Source organism: Solanum dulcamara, chromosome 3 (assembly GCF_947179165.1).
Source record: "Solanum dulcamara chromosome 3, daSolDulc1.2, whole genome shotgun sequence".
Classification (NCBI taxonomy): Eukaryota; Viridiplantae; Streptophyta; class Magnoliopsida; order Solanales; family Solanaceae; genus Solanum; species Solanum dulcamara.
The window spans coordinates 76,066,185-76,090,132 of record NC_077239.1 but is presented as its reverse complement, the minus strand read 5'-3'; the positions used below and the strand labels follow the sequence as shown (position 1 = coordinate 76,090,132).

The 23,948-nt window shown below is 33.3% G+C and overlaps 1 protein-coding gene and 1 long non-coding RNA gene across 7 annotated transcripts; one reads left to right on the top strand and one right to left on the bottom strand.

The window, feature by feature from the left end:
- The first annotated feature begins 9,909 nt into the window (after positions 1 to 9,909).
- On the top strand, positions 9,910 to 22,048 carry LOC129883001 (uncharacterized). 6 transcript variants are annotated; one of them, XR_008765864.1, is made up of 11 exons: positions 9,910 to 10,113; positions 11,980 to 12,074; positions 12,696 to 12,760; positions 13,196 to 13,239; positions 15,494 to 15,571; positions 18,724 to 18,877; positions 19,548 to 19,727; positions 20,065 to 20,124; positions 20,207 to 20,321; positions 20,879 to 21,034; positions 21,858 to 22,048. XR_008765864.1 is itself a non-coding variant. In XM_055957534.1 (10 exons), exons 1-9 carry the CDS (start codon positions 9,971 to 9,973, stop codon positions 20,315 to 20,317), a joined length of 930 nt encoding a protein of 309 aa, XP_055813509.1. In that variant the 5' UTR covers positions 9,910 to 9,970; the 3' UTR covers positions 20,318 to 20,321; positions 20,879 to 21,286. The 6 variants fall into 6 exon arrangements, 3 of the variants coding, with proteins under 3 accessions (XP_055813509.1, XP_055813511.1, XP_055813512.1); XR_008765863.1 differs by having other exon boundaries at positions 20,879 to 21,052; XM_055957534.1 differs by lacking the exon at positions 21,858 to 22,048 and having other exon boundaries at positions 20,879 to 21,286.
- On the bottom strand, positions 21,628 to 22,876 carry LOC129883002 (uncharacterized). The gene is made up of 2 exons (XR_008765866.1): positions 22,664 to 22,876; positions 21,628 to 21,983 (listed from the first exon to the last, which is right to left on the bottom strand). It is a non-coding gene; the product is annotated as an uncharacterized LOC129883002 (long non-coding RNA).
- Positions 22,877 to 23,948: the final 1,072 nt, after the last annotated feature.

The window sequence follows — 23,948 nt, the reverse complement described above, 5'->3', positions numbered from 1 at the left end:
GACCTCTCATGCCAAAAAAATCTTGAAAATTTTGAATTAACACTAAAAAGAATTTGTAATGGGACACAAATCAAAAGATTAAGAGACTTAATTATAATTTTAAAATAGGGAAATTTTATAAATAGCGAGATTAGTGTCTTTTTTAAATAAATAAATAAATAGTGATATCCCCACCAACCCCCCCAAAAACATAGCCCATGTTGCTCTTTCAAAACATAATATATACACTATATGTGCGCACATACAATACAAAACATAATATATAGACTATCTGTGTGCACATACAATATTAATGTGCAAATATATACACATACGCAATGTATATACACTGAAATATTATATATACAGTGACAATATATACATAATAAGCGCACACATATAAAAATCGTGCCTACAATTTAAAGATATGTATATCAAAATATATTTACTATAAAATAAAAAAATATAGCTATTTAGAATTATTTAAAATTATTACCTATAAAATATATTTATGAAGCTTATCAATTACATTAGGTAATATTTTTCTTAATAATATTTTCCGAAATGTGACAACAATTATAGGAGGGTTGAAAGGTAGTTGTAATAGTTTCAACATAGTGACTACCTAAAACTATACCATAAAATATTATTTGTTGTAAAATGAGACTAAATTAACAATTTAATACTGAAAGAGAGAGTAAATAGGAGAACTGAAGAAGAAGCAAAACACAGAATATTTTGTTTTTTTTCTTTACAACTATCAATTACCAATTCATGGTAATGTATATATAGGTGTTAATTTAGTGGGATGCCCACTTTTAGTGGGCCCCACTTTAATATAAAAATGTGGTGGGCATTCCACTTATATGTGGACACTCCACTTAACACTCCCCCTTGGATGTCCACGTGTAATGTGTTTACATAAAAACACTTTACAAGAAATAATATACTAAGTTATTCTGATGTTGTGTCTACATATCTGATAATACGCCTTGATTGCTGCCTCATTAAAAACCTTACCAGGAAAACCCAATGGGACAAAACCTTGGTGAAGGAAAAAAGAGTGCAGCGCGTATTTACTCCCCCTGATGAAAGCTTCATTTGATATTTTGGAGACGGCGCATTCCAACCTTATGCCTTAGCTTCTCAAAAGTTGATGTTGGTAATGCCTTTGTGAATAAATCTGCAAGATTATCACTTGAACGAACTTGTTGTACATCAATTTCACCATTCTTCTGAAGATCATGTGTGAAGAATAATTTTGGTGAAATGTGTTTCGTTCTGTCTCCTTTTATGAAGCCACCTTTCAATTGAGCTATACACGCGGCATTGTCTTCGAATATAATTGTGGGTACTTTAACATTATTTTCCAGACCACATCTTTCTTTGATGAACTGTATCATCGACCTCAACCACACACATTCTCTACTTGCTTCATGAATTGCTATTATTTCAGCATGATTTGAAGAAGTAGCAACAATGGACTGTTTTGTAGATCGCCATGATATAGCAGTCCCTCCGTGTGTAACAGATAACCTGTCTGAGATCGAGCTTTATGTGGGTCTGATAAATAACCTGCATCTGCATAACCAATAAGGTCTGCGTAACCTTTGTTAGTATAAAACAAACCCATATCAATCGTACCCTTCAGGTATCGCAAAATGTGTTTGATACCGTTCCAATGCCTTCGCGTTGGGGAAGAACTATACCTTGCTAGCAAATTAACAGAAAATGTTATATCAGGCCTAGTTGCGTTAGCAAGATACATAAGTGCACCAATAGCACTGAGATATGGTACTTCAGGACCAAGAATTTCTTCATCCTCTTCTGGAGGTCGAAATTGATCTTTTTCTACTTCAAGTGATCGAACAACCATTGGAGTACTTAATGGATGTGCTTTGTCCATGTAAAATCTTTTTAAGATTTTCTCAGTGTAGGCAGATTGATGGACAAAAACTCCGTCTGCTAAATGTTCAATTTGTAGACCTAGACAAAGTTTTGTCTTTCCAAGGTCTTTCATTTCAAATTCTTTCTTTAGATATTCAATTGCCTTTTGGACCTCTTCAGGGGTTCCAATGAGATTTATGTCATCAACATAAACGGCGAGTATAACAAACTCTGATTCCGTTTTCTTAATAAAAACACATGGACAAATAACATCATTAATATAACCTTCATTTATTAAGTACTCACTTAGGCGATTATACCACATACGCCCTGATTGTTTCAGACCATATAATGATCTTTCGAGTTTTATTGAGTATACTTCCCGAGACTTTTTACATGCTTCAGGCAATTTTAATCCTTCTGGGATTTTCATGTAAATTTCATTATCAAGTGAACCATAAAGGTAAGCTGTAACCACATCCATTAGGTGTATTTCAAGATTTTTATGTACAGCTAAACTGATGAGATATCGAAATGTTATCCCATCCATAACCGGTGAATATGTTTCTTCATAGTTGACTCCGGGTCTTTGAGAGAATCCTTGTGCAACAAGGCGTGCCTTATATCTTACAATTTCATTTCTCTCATTTCGTTTTCTAACAAAAACCCATTTATAACCAACTGGTTTTACACCTTCAGGGGTTTGGACTACAGGTCCAAAAACCTCACGTTTAGCAAGTGAGTCTAATTCTGATTGAATTGCCTTTTGCCATTCTGGCCAATCACATCTACGTCGACAATCTTCGACGGATTTAGGTTCAAGACTTTCACTATCTTGCATGAGGTTAATTGCAACATTATACGCAAAAACATTATCCACCGTAATTTTTGATCGATCTAAATTTATCTCATCACCGGTAGAACTTATTGAAAGTTCTTCATTCACTTGAGTATCGGGTTCACTGATTTCTTCAGGAATATCAGGATTACTCAAACCTTGACCTTCTTCAGGAAGTTCCTGTGTAGTATCATCTTTATTATTTCTTACGCTTCTTTTTCTAGGATTTTTATCCTTTGAGCCCAACGGTCTACCACGCTTCTGGCGTGTTTGAGATTCAGAAGCTATGATACTTGTAGATGATCCTTTTGGGACATCAATTCGGATAGGTACATTCACTGCAGGGATATGTGACTTAGTTATCCGTTTCAAATCAGTAAATGCATCTGGCATTTGATTTGCTATTTTCTGTAAGTGGATGATCTTCTGGACCTCCTGCTCACATGTGCGGGTGCGTGGATCAAAATGTGATAGTGATGAAACTTTCCACGCAATTTCTTTTTCTTTTTCAGGTTTCTTTTTCTCTCCCCCTAATGGCGGGAAAATTGTTTCATCAAACCGACAATCTGCAAATCGAGCAGTGAATAAATCTCCAGTCAACGGTTCAAGGTATCGAATTATGAAGGGTGAGTCAAACCCAACATATATGCCCAACCTTCGTTGAGGGCCCATTTTTGTACGTTGTGGTGGTGCTACAGGCACGTATACCGCACAACCAAAAATTCTTAAATGAGCTATATTTGGTTCATTACCAAATACTAATTGTGACGGGGAGTATTTATTATAATGAGTCGGTCTGAGACGTACAAGTGCTGCTGCATGTAAGATAGCATGACCCCAAACAGTAATTGGCAATTTTGTTTTCATTAGTAGAGGTCTTGCTATTAATTGTAGGCGCTTAATAAATGACTCTGCAAGGCCATTTTGAGTATGAACATGAGCAACAGGATGTTCAATTTTTATCCCAATTGATAAACAATAATCATTAAATGCTTGGGATGTAAATTCTCCAGCATTATCAAGGCGAATGGCCTTAATTGAATAATCTGGGAATTGCGCTCTCAATCTTATTATTTGTGCTAACAATTTCGCAAACGCCAGGTTGCGAGATGATAATAAGCACACATGAGACCATCTAGATGATGCATCTATTAGGACCATAAAATATCTAAACAATCCACTAGGTGGATGAATAGGTCCACATATATCTCCATGTATACGCTCTAAAAAGCCAGGAGATTCGATGCCAACCTTCAGGGTCGATGGTCTGGCAATTAATTTGCCTTGATAACAAGCAGCACATGAAAATTCATCATTTGTAAGAATCTTCTGGTTCTTTAACGGATGTCCATTTGAATTTTCAAGAATTCGTCTCATCATTATTGATCCAGGATGACCTATTCGATCATGCCATAGCACAAATATATTTGGATCAGTAAACTTCTGGTTTACGATCATATTTGCTTCAATTGCACTAATTTTTGCATAATATAGGCCAGATGACAGAGTTGGTAATTTTTCCAAAATATATTTCTGGCCTGAGACACTCTTGGTTATACCAAGATATTCAATATTCATTTCATTTAGTGTCTCAACATGATATCCATTTCTGCGGATATCTTTAAAACTTAACAAGTTTCGTGAGGATTTAGAAGAAAATAGTGCATCTTCTATAACAATTTTTGTTCCCTTAGGCAGAATTATAGTAGCTCTTCCGGAGCCTTCTATCATTTTTGAATTACCAGAAATTGTAGTAACATTAGCTTTTCTTCTAAGTAAATTGGAAAAATATTTCTCGTCTTTAAATATAGCATGGGTTATTCCACTATCAATTACACAAATATCCTCGTGATTTATCATTGATCCAAACAAGATTTGACGCATTTCCATATTTTCTTCACAAAGAAAGAAAGTAAATATTATAATTAATACATAATTTATTATACAAAATTTTATTTTATTACATGGATCTAGAAAAATACAAACATAATATTTAATAAATACAACAACAAAGATAATTGTTTAAATATTATCTGGCTTATCAACATTCATATTTACTTTTGGAAAATTAAAGAAATCAGCTACATCCAGATGCATGGGCTCAATATTGTCCTCAGAGATAAAATTTGTCTCTGGATTATTTTCTGCCCTCTTTAACGATGCCTGATATAGCTGAACCAAGCGTTTTGATGACCGACAAATCCGCGACCAGTGCCCCACACCTCCACATCTATGACATATTGTTTCTGAATTATTCTTCGGTAAAGCTTCTGGCTTTTTACCCTGCCTTTTATATTGCTGGTTATTTCTCGGTGCCAGCCGAGCATCATGATTAAAATTTCTTCTTTGATTACGACCACGACCACGACCACGACTGGGGCCATGGCCTCTTTCTCGTTGGTTAGAATTTGCCTGATTCACTTCAGGGAGTGGCAAAGAACCAACTGGCCGACTATCATGATTTTTCATTAATAGTTCATTATGTCTTTCAGTAATAAGAAGGTGAGAAAGTAATTCAGAATATTTTTTAAAGCCTTTTTCGCGATATTGCTGCTGCAGGAGCATATTCGCGGGTGGAAATGTGGAGTACGTTTTTTCAAGTTTATCTTGTTCCGTGATTTCATCTCCGCATAAAGTTAACTGAGCTATAATTCTAAATAAAGCAGAATTATATTCAGTTATATTTTTAAAGTCCATCAGTCTCAGATTTAACCAGTCATAGCGTGCTTGTGGAAGCATGACCAACTTCAGGTGGTCATACCTTTCTTTTAAATTTTTCCACAATTTCAAGGGATCTTTTAATGTAAGATATTGTAATTTAAGACCCTCGTCAAGATGGTGGCGGAGGAAAATCATAGCTTTTGCACGGTCTTGACTAGATGCCGTGTTATCATCTTTGATGGTGTCTGCCAGACCCATCGATTCAAGATGAATTTCGGCATCTAGTGCCCATGAAGAGTAATCTTTTCCAGAGATATCCAAAGCAACAAATTCAATTTTTGAAATATTTGCCATTTTATGAAAATAAATTTAAATAAACTTCTTACCACTTTTTGTTACCTTGAAAAATTAGTCGGAGCCTCGTGCTGATAACGTGTTGTAAAATGAGACTAAATTAACAATTTAATACTGAAAGAGAGAGTAAATAGGAGAACTGAAGAAGAAGCAAAGCACAGAATATTTTGTTTTTTTTCTTTACAACTATCAATTACCAATTCATGGTAATGTATATATAGGTGTTAATTTAGTGGGATGCCCACTTTTAGTGGGCCCCACTTTAATATAAAAATGTGGTGGGCATTCCACTTATATGTGGACACTCCACTTAACATTATTATATATCTCATCAGTTTTTTTGTGACTCATCAATTGAGTCTATTCGAAGCATATGATCTTGACTTGTTAACGTAATTAGCTAGGTGAAGAAAATGTAATATGTTCATTAATTAATTATTTAATGAACTAACAGAGACGCTGCGATAATTTAAATTATATAGGTTCGAAATTCTAAGTTTTTAATTGAATTTGTGGTCCGAAACTAAAAATATGTAAAATATATTAAAATGTCCTTTAATTTTGTGATTTTAAACATGTAATGTGGAAAATTGAAATTAAAAAATTTTAAAAAGGGAAAGAAAAGACATTTTTTTTCTGAAATATTCTAAAAATGAAAAGTAAGACAAATAAATCAATTTAAACGGATAGATTACTATATTTGTTATGTTGTGCAAGCAAAATTGTAAGCCTTTTTTTAATCTTTTTTATTACTCACCACGCTATGAATAATCTTTAACGATAAATAATTAACGATAATAATTTAATTGCTGCGAAATATATTTTTAGAGATAATTAGCACTCGTCGTAAGTTACAGTGTCCCTAAAACCTATGTTGAAATAAGATTCAATGACAACTAACTGATCCAATTCAATTCAAGCCATGGCAAACATTATCTGCAAAGTTGAGTAATTTTTCAATAAAAAATTAGGGAAATTCAGATCATCAAACGGCACCATATATTAATAATTAATTAGTATAGATCTGGACAATTTTTTCAAGAAAAAATAGGAAAATTCAGATCATCAAACGCACCATATAATAATAATAATAATTATTAGTATAGATCTGGTCAATAAATAACTATAAATTAATATAGTTTATTTTGTTTTGGTGAAGGGTAATTTTCAATAAACAACAAATAAAGTAATTTTGACATCTGACAATAAAGGGAAAAGACAAGGAAACATGGCTCCGTGACATATGTTATACTTAATTATGACACTATGTGTGTTTATCTAGAACTCATCAAAGTGTTTTGTCCGCTAATTAAGGTGAAACCCGTACTTAGTCTTCATCCGTACGTATCATTATCTGGTAACTTGATTAATCACACGCACCATATCCAATTTTCTTTTTATAAGTTGTTTAAGAAATCATAAATAAAAAAAATAGGTTTATTAATTTACTTTTTAAGAAACTTTTTTCGGGGAATTTTACAAATTTAGACACTTTCAAAAAAAGAATTAATTGTAAGGGTGAAACGAAAAAAAATGTAATTAGTTTTATCTTGATTTTTTAAAATTGACAAGTACACACTCCGTCTATATTATTTGTCCATCTTACTATAAATAGTTGTCCCAAATTATTTATCAATTTACAAAATTAAGATTGAATTTTCATCTAATCGTTTTGAATTTTCATCTAATCTTTTCTGTAATTAACTAATTTTCAATCACCAACATGGATTGTGGTCCAGTGATAAAATTATTTAAATGGACACTGCAATTCACGATTCAAATTTAATAAGGATTTTAATGCAGGCTCCGGAAAAGGTTGGGAAACAAATTTCAACCATTAACTTTGCATTTCTAATACTACCACTATTATTATTTAGGTTAAATTAATATTATGAATTTTGTATTTAATTATTAAATATCGTCATCTCAATTGGAATGAGTGAAGTAAATAAATTGGTGAAAACTAATTCACGTCGATAAGATGTTTTTATTTTTATTTTTCATATATTGATAATTAACTAATATGTATTACTTCAGTCTATCACTAGACTGTAGCAAATTATTATAATTATAATTTAGATATAAACATTGAATACATGTTATTTTCTTAATTTCAATTATCGTTATGTTTATTGTTGCTATTATTATTTTCTTCATTATTTCTTACTTTTCATATTATTTTTTATATGCTCCGTTTAAGTTGAGGGTTCATAAAAACAACCTTTTTATCCTCACTAGATAGAGCCAAGACGCATCACCCTTCCAAAAAACTACTCGTCAAATTATAATGAGTACGTTGTATGAAAGTCAAAAAAGATTAAAAGATGGAAAAGAACAAACTAGAAAACCAGAATTTCATTTTTGGGCCTTCCCCGTCTTTATTACATTGGGCCTAAGTTTCATTCACAAAGGTAGTCTCTTCATGTAGATTGACATCAGATAGCCACTTTTAGTGTGATATTTAAAACATGGCCTAAATTGTAGAGTAACTAAAAATGTTAGAATTGTTGCCATGACTAATACTATAAATATTCCTATGCTTGATTCTTGGAATATCTTCACATTGTATAACCATTAAAAATCAAGCAAATCAATAGAATATTTAATGAGACCAGCTTTCATCCTAATTCTGGAAAAAGAAGAAGATGGGAATTATTAAAAATGATGATACTTATGGATTTAATTAAGGGAAACTTACATAGATATATTAAAAATGGAGTACTATTTTATGAAAATATTTATCATTTATAGCAATAACATTTTTATTTTTTATAAACACTTATAATATATTTATAATGCAGTTCTAATACATATTACAAAAAACAATTTATAAAACACCTATAATACAAGTTTTATTAATGAATAATATATTTATCACACACTTTAATACACCTATAATACATTGTGTCAATTTCTTACTAAGCAAGCATAATATATTTTTAGAACACTTATAATACATTTATATCACGTGTATAATTCACTTTTAATACGTATTGCAGATTTATTATTATGTTGCTATGTATTGTTATAAATAGTAACAAATAAAAAGTGTCGCTAAAATTAGTAATTATTTATTAAAAAAATACTCACTCAAATATTTTTTTTCTTTAATTAATTAATAGTAGTATTGTAGACACATAAATTTTGTTGGATTTAATTCATATAAAATTTGGATTAAATGCATGTTCATTTGGGTTGAATAATTAATTTGGGCTTCACAAATGAATACGTCCATTTTATTAATTCAAGTCCAAGGTCCATTTTATCTTGAGACTCAAGATCATGCCACGTGTCAAGATGACTTGACATTCTAGTCAAGTTCAAGACCAATAAGAGGATGTCATGTGTTCAAATGATATGAGAATCCTGATCAAAGTTCAACAACCAATCAAAAAACAATCTTATCACATAGTATTTGTGACGAGCTTGAAGACTTACTGGAACCAATCAGAAGAAGGCAAAAGAGTTCTTCCCCATTTGGACCACCTCCCTGCTACAACTGTAAATAGAAGGGTTACATAATTTTCTGAGGACATTTTTCAAGCATTGGAGAAAGCTACAACATCAACTATGTAAGTTGTTTGAGGAAGTAGTCAATGAGTTCTTCTCGGAGATCAACTTGAGATCAAACACATCTTAAGGAAGCTTGCATCATCCTATGTTCGAGAAATACGCTACTGTCGGCCTTTGAATTACTAAAACATATTAGGACAGAAGAATCAAGAGAACAACGGAATTGTACAAACAAATATTCATCAATAAAATTATTATTTTTTTAAATTTATTTTGACTGCAGTTAATTTTCAGCACTATAAAAATTTGTTGCAAACAAATATCAAGTAGTTTTAGATGAATTTTGTAGCAACCGAATCAATTTCATCTCTAGTGGCAGAGGAGCTATAAGATCAAATATTAGTACGTCGAATTCAGTAGCTTTTACTTAAATAATATATTTATACTAAGACATTTATTAAACATGTACTATGTATTAAATTCAAAATTCAGTTATTAACATTTGAAGTGGGGTTTTAATTATTTTTTTTCAAAAGCTACCGAAATATAGAAGCCATTTGAATTAATTTATAAGCTGTTTCCTTTTTTTTTTTTTTTTTTTTTTTTTTTTTGTTGTTGGTGTTTGACTGGCCAACAATTCAACCAGCTAATAATCAATTTACACAAAGGGCCTATTCAAGCACATCAGCCTTAAATTGCATTTGCATCTCCACTGAACCGAAAGCTCCGATAAGCGAAATGGAGGCTAACTTTATCGCCGGCGATCGGCCGACGGTGATGGTGACGAACGACGATGGAATTGATGCGCCGGGATTGAGAGCTCTAGTTAGTGTGCTTGTTTCCACCAATCGCTTTCACGTCCTCGTTTGTGCTCCTGACTCGTATGATCTCTCCCTCTCTCTCTCACACACACGCTCACTATCAATTTCCTGCTTCTAATTGCACTTATTAATACTGTTTTTAAATTAAGTTTCTTTAACTGTATAAATGTGGCACTGAGGCTTGGATATTGTGTTAAGCTTAGGTTTACTTTCTTAGTTCGGTTGCCTCCATATTCCGGCGTAACACTGTTGTTGAATAATGCTTGAGGCTAACTAGTTGCAGAGTTATGAATTTGGAAAAGGTGTGCAGAATTATACACTCATAATAACTAACATTTAACCTTTCTACACCACATAATTTCCGACGAAGGTTCGTTAATGTGGCTCTCTTCATGAGGTTAACTTGTGCAAATTTGTCTCTATGATCAAGTCGTTTTTTTGGGCGGTGTGGCCAATTAAACTAGGTAAATGGAAAAAAGTACATATTCTTTTCTCAAATTTGCAGTGAGGATTCGGAATTTTCTCTTCTATTAGGGAATTCAAACTTTTATTGGCGTGTAGGGAGTTCTACCACTCCATCCCAAAGTTAGTATTTTAGCATGATGACATAGCATAGAAGTAGGTATGTAAATATTGATCTAACGATGTGTGACTGTGGCGCTTTCGATTTTATTGGTTAAAGGGTCGAGTGCAACAAAGCTTAGTTTCTGATTGTCTAAAAGTACACTCCATTGGAACATTCCTGAATTGAAAGAATGATTTAATGAGATAGGCAGATAACAAATTTGCATATTGACGATCTCTTGGTAATTTGAGTTTCATTGTTTGACCGATCTCTGTTATTTCTTTGGTGAGTCTTCTTTAGGAAATTAGTGATATTCAATTGCCGTGATAAAATAATGGAAGGCTCAATGCTTTGACTCTCATGTAGAGCATATCAAATTTCTCGTGGTGCCGTTAATTTTTTATTTGAACATGTGACAGGACATCGACACTTTATAGCATCGTGACTGATAAGATAATGAATGCATTTGATTTTACATATCGGAGTCTAGCATAATGTGAATCTTATATGATTTTGCCAAGGAAAAATGGAGTTGAGCATGTATTGGCTCACTTCAATTGATGAACTTGAAGTTGCAAATTAGCTAATAAATCTTTTTCTGACAACTAAAAGTTTAGAGTAAGATCTGTTGGTTGGTCTTTACAAAGCATCTTCTTCTTCTTTTTTCTTTTGAAAGGGTAGGTCAATCCTTCGTTACTTAAATATAGCACTAAGTAGCTATAAAAATTTCATTTTTCTTGCTTCTTCCTGTGCTTCACAAGCAATAAGGAGTATTTGCTTTTCCTTGTCTCACTATTTTGGGGATTTTCTATTCTTTTGAATTTAGGGGTGGGGTGGGGAGGTGGGGTAGAAGTGATCTAAGTCTATTGAATGATTTGCTATGCACTACACAATTAATCAGAGAAAAAATTTGGCTTGATTATTTGCCTGGTTTATGCACGGGTCGCTGATACCATTTTTACCTTTGATTTTTCCATCCACAGAGCCACTTGTGCAAAAGGCACTGTCTGTGTCATTGCTTAATGAAGCAAGTTATGAACCCAAGATATGTGTTATCATGTCAATAATTTTTATCTTATGTCTGCAATCTGTCTAATTATTCCAGTTTTTGTTAGAATTCAGGATTGTTTGATATTGAAGTTATTATACTGTCAAGTTACAGAGATGAAACATGCAATTCTTTATCTCCAGATACACCGTTGGTCCGTTGGATAATCTTAAAGTTAGGAGTTAACTGGCTTTTAGTTGATTACTTATGCTTGTATATTGTAATTTGTCGCCAAATCTGTTGTTTGCACAGATACAATTTTGTATAAGTAATTTAGACATGCTATATCTTATGTGCTTATTGCTACTTCCAGTGAAAAGTCAGCTGTTAGTCATAGCATTACCTGGCGTAATGCCCTTTCTGTTAAGCAAGTTGACATCAGCGGAGCAACAGCGTTTGCAGTTTCAGGTTGGTTGTTATCTTCAACAAATTACTAATTTAGATTTCTGGACTGACCTAGAGTACTTGACTTTAAGTTTATTGGATTATTAATTCTAATATTCTAGTGCTACAGTCATCTGTTTTATTTACTGCTATGGCATGTTGGTCCTCAGGATTGAGCAAAACAAGTCAATCAACTATACTTCTATACCAAACAATTATGGAAATTGAAGTGACAAATATATGAAGAGATCTTACTGGTTTTATATATATGAATTATGAAGAAATCTTTCCTTTCTAGAATGCTTGCGGTTTTTTGAGATTATGCCACATAATCTGGCATTCTATTTATTTTCTATTAGAATAGATGAAATACTGATGAACGTAATCTTGTGACTTTAAATAGAGCAATCTAACTCAAGGAAAGTTGTAATTTAGATTGTAGAGCTTTCCTTGGCAAGTCCTCTTAGAACCTTACTTCAGCAGGAATCTGTCAAGGGATACTGGACCAGAAATGGTCAATCAAATTCAACTTAAAGCATGATATTGCTTAAGGTGTCATGCTTCAAGATCCCAGATTTGAAGTAATAGAAGAAGATGTGAATGTTGATCTCCCTTTCCTTTTCCTTTTTCTTTTCTTTCTTACAGGAACTCCAGCAGACTGCACTTCCCTGGGAATCTCTAAAGCTCTTTTCCCTTCAGTACCTGATCTGGTAGTTGAATTTTCTAAACCAATATAATCCTTCTACTAACAAGTCTTCTGATTATATTTCTCCTTGAAAAAAAGAAGAACATCAGTAATATGCATCCAGACATACACATAAAACTCTCTTTCCCCTAGCTTGTATCGTTAAAATGCCTTTTTAAGTTATTGCTTCCCCTTTCCTCATCATGGCATCTCAGAGTTCAGTTATTGGTACCTTACAGGGAGATTTTCCAAATTCCCAATACTTAGTTTTCTATATCCTTTATATCTCGATTACTAATTTGAGATTTTCCAAATTCTCAATACTTAGTTTTCTATATCCTTTATATCTCGATTACTAATTTATCCATGCCAGGCTTTAGGTATCAACTCCTTGGGACGTTGCATAATTAAAAGTTATTGGTTAGAAAACTCTAGCAATAATCTTAATTTATGGTTTCAGGTTATCAGTGGTGTTAATATGGGTGACAACTGCGGCTATCACATGTTAGTAGATTTCCTTCACTAGCATTCAGTTTCTGTGGTGATAGTGAAGTATCTCACTGCTTTACTGTTAAGTGTCTCATATTGGTTTTAGAAATGGAGTTTTGTCTCCTTATATAGTCCAGTCTTGGGCAATCCTCAATTCATCAACTAACTTTAGGGTGCAATTAGGCCCAAGGTCTTATCTTTCTTCACATGGTATCTAATCCAAACCCATCCCTATTAGTGTGTTTTCAGTATCCACCCCCCATGTTATGTTTTCTCGTTCCATTTGTCCAGATCTGGGCGTGGAGAGAGGGTGTTAAGTGTTCACTTTGGTTTAGGAAATTACTTGTCTCTTTATATGGTCTTGGGGAAATCCTCACCTCATGAGCTAACTTTGGGGTTGAATTAGGCCCATACCCTATCTTTTTTCATTTATACCATTGTTTTTAATTCCATATCGTACATACATTGGGCTATTTATTTTATAATACGTATTTACTACAACATCAAACCACTTATACCTCTTACTAATTTTTTTTGGTTTATCTTCCGAACCGGTTAAATAGTGGGCACTACTATCTAATGAAAATATAAAGAGCATGTCCTCAACATTGTGTAATGTGTGTTGAAATCTCATATGAGGTCCTTATGCTTTGAGTCCTCGATCCATGTTAACTTTTTTATGATAGTGGTATTCAAGCTAGCTTGTCCGCATGTCGACTTTTTTACCAAGTACTGTTACCTCCCACCAGCATGTATATTAGATAACTTTGCCTACCAGATTTAGACAAATGGAAAAAATCACCTAATGTGTTTTTGTCTCCACTAGGATTTGAACCTGAAAGCTCATTGTTCTCCCACTTTACTGAGTACTAAACCACATATTAGAAATAAAAATAATGTAAAATGCCCCGTAGATGCTCTTTTTGACCTATTTCTTTTTAGCTCTCACACACTATACAGAGAGTGAGACCACTCTTCATGCCACTTGCATTACAGGGTTTTCTTAGGTAAAAAATGTTATAGTTTAGGAGGTAACAACAACACCCCATAGCTTAAGTATTAAACTAACAAAATGTGGATAGTTTAGGTTTTTTTGGGGCATAATACATAAATATGACCCTTAACTTGGCTTCAGCTGGCAACTATGATCTCTAACTTTACTAATGCACAAGTATGCACTTTAACTATCCAAAATTTGAACAAATAGACACATTTGTCCTACATGACATGCTACATGTCAATTTTGTGTCCTACGTGATTGTGCCACGTAGGACATGCGTGTCTACTTATTTAATTTTATACAAGTTTAAGTGCCTACTTGTGCATACCCAAAGTTGGAGGGCATAAATGTGAAATGAGGCTAAGTTAAAGGGCCTATTTATGTATTGTGCCTTTTTTTGAGGTATTAACTCTTTATAATTTGACTCTTATTATCCTATGTTCTCAAAGTTTGCGTTTTTCACCTTTGGTCAAATAGCTCTTCTCATCCCTAAATTATTCACAAGAACTTTAACTTTGTATTGAATCAACCAACAATATTTATTTTGAAAATTGAGCACATTATATATATGGGTCAAATGGAATCCACAGTCAACCTGCATTATCTTGTTGCTTTTTAGATGATTCCTAAACGTAACATTGAAGAATAATGTTTTATTCAAGTTAATTTAGTTTTATGATTGAAACTCAAGCAAAGTCAAAATGTTAAATGTAAAGGAATTTTACAAAGAAAATATATAGATTGTCCTAGATTGAGAGGCTCCATCAGCTGAGTGAATTCGGTTTGATTACTTAAATGGCTCATAGGAAATAGTGTCATTTTTCTTTCTTTTGCTCTTTTGGAGTTTTGGTACAGACCTGACTTTGGGACAGGAAGTTTAATACCTGAGGTGGAGCAGTGACTGGTCCAAAAATATAAATGCTGAATAAATTAGGGTATCTTAATCTATTAAAGTCGCAATGAATTATAGCTTCTTAAACTTCATCTTAATTTTACAATCTGAGTCTTAACATGAAAATGTTAAAACTTTGCCTTGGATAAATAGACACAGAGCCATTTCCAATACTGAAGGTCAAAAAGCAAACCTCGGATCACATAGAAATGAAAAAGAGCCATTATCATCAAAAGCAACGCTGAACAAACAGGGACATATATGGGGATTTCCCCTAGATTAGCAGCAACTATGGCTACTTTCCTAATACTTACAACCATGTAATTTTATAGTTGCTTATGTGAGAATTAGTTTGTGCCCTTTGATGAAATTTTCAGAGTATACTCGGGTACAGTGGCTGGCGCTAGGGAGGCTTTCTTCAATGGTATTCCTGCTGTGTCTGTATCATATAATTGGTATGCATTGGTGAACTTTCCGAGCTATTTGTTTTCTCATGAGAGAGCTGCTCCATTTTACCTTTTGAAGTTAACATTTTTAGATAGATTTTGATTTTGTATGAATTCTAGAACAATAATTTGTCAAATAGTGCTGAAACTTGCATAGTTGTATTGTTGTTGTTTTTCGATTATCACATTATTTTGCTACTGTTATTGTTTTTGTCTTGTAGAATTCACATTGCTCTATTGTTTTTTTCTCTTACTTGGGGCTGATACATTTGAGACGAGGGTCTTTCGGAAACAACCTCTCTATCTTCATGAGGTAGTGGTAAGGTCTGCGTACACTCTTCTCTCCCCAGACCCCACTTGTGGGATTTCACTGGGTATGTTGTTGTTGTTGTTGTTATGATAAGTAAGAAATTTGAAACACCAAAGCTGTCTGTTGTGGAAAAGGGATAATATTGCTTAACCTCCTAAAATTCGAGTAGTTGTATTACTCACTTAATCAAATATAACCACCTGATATGCTGTTTGAATGTCAGTTATGGATAAATGGCCTGCCTACCTTTAGCCTGAAGATTTTTTTCCCCTCAAAATAATTTGTTTCTCCACCAAGAAGTTATCAGTATGTGGAAACAAGTGAATTTAACTAAGTCAACACATAATTTGAATGATAAGATGCCAAGTTTCTGGTTCCATCTTACTGATTTCTGCCTTTTCTTCTTTATATTATATATCTATGTACTCGGTTTTCATATATATATTATAAACTTCAAATGTGGTAGTCCAATCAATAGAGAAAATGAGGTACTTATTAAGGGTGGCTGCAAATACTGTCCAGACAGTGCTGCATTGTATGTGGTGGGGGTTTATTGACCTAGAGTGAGGTGGGTACAAAACACTTTTCAGATGCCATGGCATTAGATTAAGTTATCTTTCTTATCACTGTCATTGGTATGCAGTCAGATATATGAATCGATTAAATAGATTGGTATGAGTGGTCAAAAAGTTAATCATGTTGCTTGAAATCAATGATTGTCATTTGATTTGTGATATAGCAGGAGTAATAGGATAGCATAATTGATTGATGGTGAACTTTTGCCTGAATAAAAATGCTATCTCCTTAATATGTTGAAAGTCTTTTTTTGGTTTTTGATCAAGTATGTTGAAAGTCTTATATGGACGAAGAAACATACTATCTAAAGGAGGGGTGGCAGAAACTTTCTTTGATACTGAAGAAAAGGTTATTATGCTTAAGCTGGATAGACACAATGATTTACAATCATGATGAAAGATTGGGAAAAAGGGTAATTGGATATACCTTTCCTGGTTGCAGCAGGTGAACGGGTTGAAGTTTTCAGTGATCAGAGGGAGGGAGAGACGGATGGAGGGAATCTACATCTTACATCACATATACATGTCTTTCTTTCGTAATGTATCTCAGGCAGAGTAGTACTAGGATGGGTGACCCCCTGAAAGGTCCTCGTGTTGCATCCCTCATTACTTGATAAAAAGAAATCATATGACATGCAGTAATTATCCTCTCCAATTGAGAGGGATGGGAAATTGCATCTCGGGGATCTATGAGTTATCGAAAAAAAGATGGGAAATTGAGTAAGGAGGAGACCTCTTAATTTTGGGATTATGTAGGGTTTGAAATGAGAACTCATTCCTTATTTGGTGTACCTACTTGAGCTGGATGGAATGGAACTGTCACACTTTATTTTGAAAGGGAGGGGGTGGGGTGTGTGTGGAGATCTTATAGAAACCTATCCCAATTCTTTTTTGTCAAGGCCCATATTGTAATTCCTTCTTTTCTCTTTTTTCTTCCCTGCAATGTTGCAGGATGAGACTGAATGAACTAATACATCTCATCGACATCCCTATATCTTTGATCTGTCTTCATTACTTATTTTCTTCCTCTTTTTGCATTTGTCCACTATATAAATTCTACAGTTTATCATGTTTACCTCTCTTTAGGTTTGACTTTGTATCACTAACCTCCCTTGTGGTTTACTATTTTACGCTTACCTCCCTTATTTTGATTTTTTCTGTAGCAATTTTTTAATATATTTTTTCTAAATATAAAAAGTTACAATTTGATGAATTTATCCTTACTAATATACTCTTTTGTTTAACAAATTCTTTTAAAATAAAAACTCAAAGCTAATGGGTTTAGGTTTTCATTCTTAAAGAATTTGATATATAAAAGATTAAATTAGTAAGTATAAATTCGTTAAAATATGATTTTTTTTATATTTAGAATAAATATGTTAAAAGAATTATTGTAGAAAAATCAAAATAAGGGAGATAAGCAGAGTTAGTGTTACAAAGCCAAACTTGAAGGAAGGTTTCTAAAATTATTCCCATTTATTTATTACTTTTGGTGGAAAAAAGAACTTCTATTGAAGAAGGAAACTAAGATACTGGTAGTGCAAAAAAGAAAAAATGAAAGACATCTAAGCCAAGCATTTCAATTACCTTGCAGTATTATGCTTGCCACATTCTGAACGAGCACGTTTACATAAAGAAACATAAAAGACCACTTTGTCCCAAAAAGATAAGTGGCCTTGCATTTCTTTCTAGCCAAATGTAAGAAGTCATTCCCAGACGAGTAGTCTGTCACAAATTCCGCTTTATTTTACAATGTCCCTTGGCAACTATGATGTACTTGAAATAGCTCTGTTTTTGATGTGCTACTTACTGTAATAGTGTAATGGTATGAGTGCTAAAGTAGTTATTGATGGTGGTGCCACATACAAGTTATTTAGGTTCTTGTTGACAATTTTTTAGATAGTAACACCAAATAATAGAATGAAATATAAACAATTTTAAAGTTAATGGATGCAACTTGCGTTGAGTCAGATAACAACTGGTACATACTTTTGACACTGACTTGGTGTTCAGTAGCAAAATTCTGACTTATAAAAATATTTATTTAAGAAAAGAAAGAAACAGAACGAGACATTAACTTTTGCGAAACAGAACGAGACATTAACTTTTGCTGCTGAATTGCTAAACATGACAACTAAGCATATTGAATTTCTTCCGCTTAAAATTGCTACGAGTCAGGGAATGAGGCACACTACAGAAATTCTACAATTGTTTGGTGCTTCATTGATCTTGTTCTTCGTTCCTTGTTCCTTATTCCTTGGGATTGCTAAATTCAGGGTTCGTGGAAAAAGCAATGTTAATGACTTCACACTGGCTGCTAAGGCTTGCGTACCCATCATCAGCGCTATACTGGCTGAAATAAAGACAAAACACTATCCCCAAAATTGCTTTCTCAATATTGATGTGCCAACAGATGTTGTCAATCACAAGGTAAATTTTATGCTAGCTTGTTTTTGTTGTTTATGATAGACAATCACCTAGAAAAGGGAACTTTAATGTTAATGTAGATGTTGGGATTACTTTTCCTAATTGGCAAAAGTATCATGTAAAAGTTGGTCTTCACCTTGATGTCCTTTTCATTTATGTGATCTCTTTGTGGCCTTGTCAGCAGTCAGATTTTTTTTACTTCATTCACTCACTGTTGGACTCTTGTTTCATTTAGATTTCTATTGACAGCTGAAGTTTGACTAGATGAGTCATTTCAAGTCACTGAAGCCAGTCTCTGTATAAATGAAGTAGTTAAGGATGGACATGGTAGTTTTGAACAAACTGCACCAAATGTCTCCTCTGTATAAACAAAAATTGAATAGTAGTCTCTTCATTGTTGTCTTTATATCCTATACATTTATATTAAATTGTACTCGTAAATAAATAGCTTCCCTAGGATTGTGGTTTTTCTTGTTTGATGTACAAGTTATAAGACAAACTTTGTCAAGCCATCATAATGTGCCTGGCTCAACTTACTTTTGAACGCTTGCCTATTTGAACTTGAATTTCCCTTTGATGAAAGGTGGATCTTCAAACTTGAATTCTTTATTTTACAAATTGTTATCAGTGACCCTTAACTATTTCATCAAAAGGTTAATCTTGGTTTTCGTAGGGATACCGTCTTACCAGACAAGGAAAAAGTTTTGTGAAAATGGGATGGAGGCAAGTTACTTCTGAAAGAGAAGGAGGAAACGTTTTGTCCACAATGACTATGGAGATGAATTCATCAGAAAGTACAGATGCTAGAGCCTTGAAAAATGTACCATTAGATCATCTACTGTTTAAGAGACGAGTATGATCCCTTTCACTATAGGTGCTTGTTCAATTACTGTATCCTTATCTCACAGATTTCTCTCCTCTCCCCTCTCCCCCATGGGACTGCTTACAACAAATACAGGACCAGCATTTATGAAAACCAGGCAACTGTTCCTTATTAAAAATAACCAGACAACCATTGTAAATATTAACTTCACTAAAATATCCCTTTGAAAGATGCTACTCTGTTTTTGTATGACACACCGGGTTTTTGTTTGTTCCTGATTCTTTTGAGAGTTAAAGAAGAAAAATAGGAAAGTAATTTATACAGGTTTTAATGTAGTAATATATTGATATTACTCTTCCCTTTCTAGGTTACAAGAATTTTAGTGGAGAATGGTGATACAGACTACTGTTCTCTCCAAGAAGGATACGTATGTACTATTGTTTTATATGGTTGTTAGTTCTTCGATGAGAAAGACTTATGATTGTTATTTTCACTGTCATTTATCACAGATTACTGTCACACCCCTTGGCGGCTTGTCTCCAGCAGAGCCAGATGCTGTTTCATTCTTTCAGAATTGGCTGCCCAGTGTTGTTGATCATTACCCTTCCTCTGCTTTGTAGTTCTGTAAGTTGGTCCTCCAAGTCAAACCCAATTCTCTTGTGACCCTAAGGCTGGTTTATATCATCTGTTTTTATCTTAACAATAATATTCAATTGGCTACTGAAGCTGGTGTTTGTGTTTGACTTTGATTATGCCGTAAAGTTTGACCAAGTGGGACAAAGTTATGATCATTGTGATTCATTTGGAGGGAACTCAAGAATATCTGAAACCAGGAAGAAATAAGTAATTAGCATCAAGTGTAGATGCATTTCTCTTTTGTTTTTATGGTGTAACTTGGCAATTGCAAATGACACAAAAGCCATGGTTTATTTTTTGAGCTTGTCACATATTTTGTAATGTGGCTATCCCCACTGTATATACTCGCAGCACTTCGCTGCACATCAATAAAATACCTTTTACTAATCAAAAAGTTATAATCATTGTACTATCTTACTTTCATATTCCTTTGAAATAAAAAGAAACTGCTTTTCATCGTTTTGATTATTTTTCGTCTTCATTTCTGATGATTATATTCTTTATAATGGTTAATCTGGGTCTGAACTTGCTCTAATATTATGTAGGTTATCATTGAACAATTTGCCAGATGAAAAGTTTTAGAGATGAAATGTTTCCTCAACAACAACAAAAAAAGTTTGTAGAGATGAGATTAATGGACTCAAGGGACTGAATGATGAGTCTGCACGGATTGGAATTGTGCATTTGCATGTCATTTCAATGTGGGCGTCTTCTCCCTGGTTAGAATTCAGATGTGTCTTTGTTTCATTTTCTGCAAGATATTCTCTATTATGTTTCATAGACATTTACTTAAGATCATAAAATTTGTAAAGTTGTCCTGTTTTAAGTTTCACATGTAAGGGAGAAGTAAATATAAGTTGCCTGTTTTTAAGGAGATCAAATCTGGAATCAAAAAATAAATGGTGTGGTTTACCATGTGTTTATTGTTAAATGATAAAAATGTTTGGTGGTTACAGACTTGTTCTTAGTCAATAGAGTATAATTGTTAAGTCAAAAGTATCAACAAGTATGTCGAAATGGCAATCACGTCTCAATCTAACGTCCTTTCTTTAGCCCTTAAGTCAACTTTATTTAATATTAGTAAGTATGTCGACTCATCAACAGTTGAAACTGACAGGGCAACAAATTGAAAATAAGATAATGAAACTTTACTTTAAAATAACTTTTCTATCCTCTTGGAATGGATACTTTTGAATCTCTTACGAGCATTTAATATTGCAATTCCATTATGTATCAGTTCTTTTTCTTCCTTCTTTATCATCCACTATTCACTAGCTCAACCCCCATAAAATTGCTTATATATATTTACCACATTTTGAAGAATGTACAACTCAAAACAAGAGAGAGAGATAAGTTTCAATAATTTAGAGACTTTTCGGATGGACCTCACTCACAAAAGATTGAAAACTTAAACCAAAGAAATAGAAGAAAAGAAAAAGAAAACCTATGTTGGGACAAAAGTGGTGTGATATATGTACATGTGACTGTAAATTAAATCTCCCCTCTTTTTTTGTGTGTGCTTAGGTAAAGACCCTCATTTTCGTGGTGGCAAAGAATGTGGATGAGACTCCACTAGTATGGACCAAAGCACTTGAACATCTTCACAAGGGCAAGATTTAACATCCTCGTAGAGTATATATATCCCTCTTCCTGAAACAAATCAAGAATAAGTAAGTTTAGTACAAGCAAAAAAGTTACAGTTTTGTTAATGAATAGATGAAGAATATACAAATGGAAGTTTACATTATAAAAGAAAACATATAGGGATGCAAAGGAATCAACTCATCATTAATTCTCAAACGTGGGGTGAATGGAATCCGATACATAAATCAGTTAATAAAAGAATAGAAAAGGGTTCGATTGAAGAAGGCTGGTTCCCCTAAGCAGTTAAAGGGCTATGGCTAATTAAACTTCTTATTTTTCTGGTTCTTTCCTAAGCACTATTCCAATTCAGGAACAATTGGATTTCAGCTATCAAAATAGGCTTGAGCTTGATTCAAGAATGAAATGTTGGTTCTATAGATGTGACTTTTTCCCATTGAAGGAGTAGTGGCTGATCCTACAGTGAGTTCCTGAAGTCTCTCTCTCTCTCTCTCTCTCTATATATATATATATATATATATAATGTTTCTGGGCTGAACCCTATATTTACATGCAAAAATTAAGTATGGATGGAGGTAACACATCCCAATACTCACAATGTCTAGATTCTGGATCCGTCACTGGTAATTAGAGCTAGTTATCTAAGTATACATACAAAATCTATGACAAAAGATAACTTTAGTACATAAAAATGAAGACAATATAACAAGAAGTAACTGAGGACATACTCTTCTTGGGAGTAGAGTGAAGACGAAACCAAAGCTTCTTCAATGGAGAGAAGAGGGATTGAAGCCATCCCATGATGAAAAGAGGGTGTAGATGAAGTTCATGGTAGGTAAAAATGAATGGGGGGTGAGAAATAAGACAGACACACACTCAGAGAAAGGGGGTCTTAGTTTGCTTAGACAAAGGGTGAAGTTTGGGTCACTATCCTTGTAAACATTTGCATTTTCCTTGTAAACAAATCATGCATTCATTACTTTCACAATTTTTCACTTGGTGTTATGTCTCTATCATACTTGTCTCCTTGTAGAAGAAGTTGCCACTCTACCAATCACTTGTACTTTTCACACTTTCTATGATCCCCTCTTCTTTATTATCTCCTTTCTTTCCCTTCATTGACATCCCTTATTCTTCAAGTTACTTATTTGTTAGAAAATTGCAGAAATTGGGAAACGACAAAAGACAGACTTTGATAGAGTAATCTTTGTCCTTGGGGAATTTAAACTTACACTGTTGTTGCATGAGTTCTGTGATAAAATTCATCCAAGATTTTAAAAATAAAATGAAATTCAAGTTGTAGAACATTATTCCGATTTATTCGATCTATTGGTGAGGAACTGGTATTTAAAATACCTTTTAGTATTTGTTAGTATCAGTGTTTTAAAAGGCTGGGGCGTGAGGAAGAGCGTTTTACTTAGCACTGGGTGGGTGGGCAAAATAACACAAAAATTATATTTTAAAAAAATACAGTAATAGTTTAAAACAATTAGAAAAATCATAGAAAATAAAACTTCTAGCATGATTTTACAAGTATAAATAATGTAATGATAAGTGAATGTGTAAAATTCAACTATGTATATATTTAAAAGAAATGAGTCTTATTTACCCTCGCGAGTTGTTAAACTACATTTGGAGTATGTTAGTAGAAAAAAGAAGCAAATACTTGCAAGCACATCTTGAATTCTTGATGTTTGAATATAGTTTTTCTTGAAGTAGCTAGCATATTTTTTTGCACTATAGGGGAACTTATTAGTAATGATGAAATAATAATTTTTAAGTTGCGATAAACTTTATTTTAGAGGGGTTCCTATTGCATTACAAGGAAATATTTCTATTATAGAGTCTACTTCAAGTTTGAACTTTTGAGCTTCTATCGGTCCATTTACTCCATTTAGAGTTTAGCCTTTGTCACAAGTCATAACGACAAGGTATTAATTAGTTTTGATGACTCAAAAGTTTTGTTTCATTAATTAAAAGAATTGTCAATGGCTTAATCAAAGAGTCATTTAA

Bases quoted from the DNA above. Each gene is read 5' to 3' on its own strand.
- LOC129883001 (XM_055957534.1), top strand. From the start codon at position 9,971: ATGGAGGCTAACTTTATCGCCGGCGATCGGCCGACGGTGATGGTGACG. The intron at 18,878-19,547 runs GTAAATTTTATG...TGGTTTTCGTAG, and splicing joins CAGATGTTGTCAATCACAAG to GGATACCGTCTTACCAGACA. The intron at 20,125-20,206 runs GTATGTACTATT...CATTTATCACAG, and splicing joins GTTCTCTCCAAGAAGGATAC to ATTACTGTCACACCCCTTGG.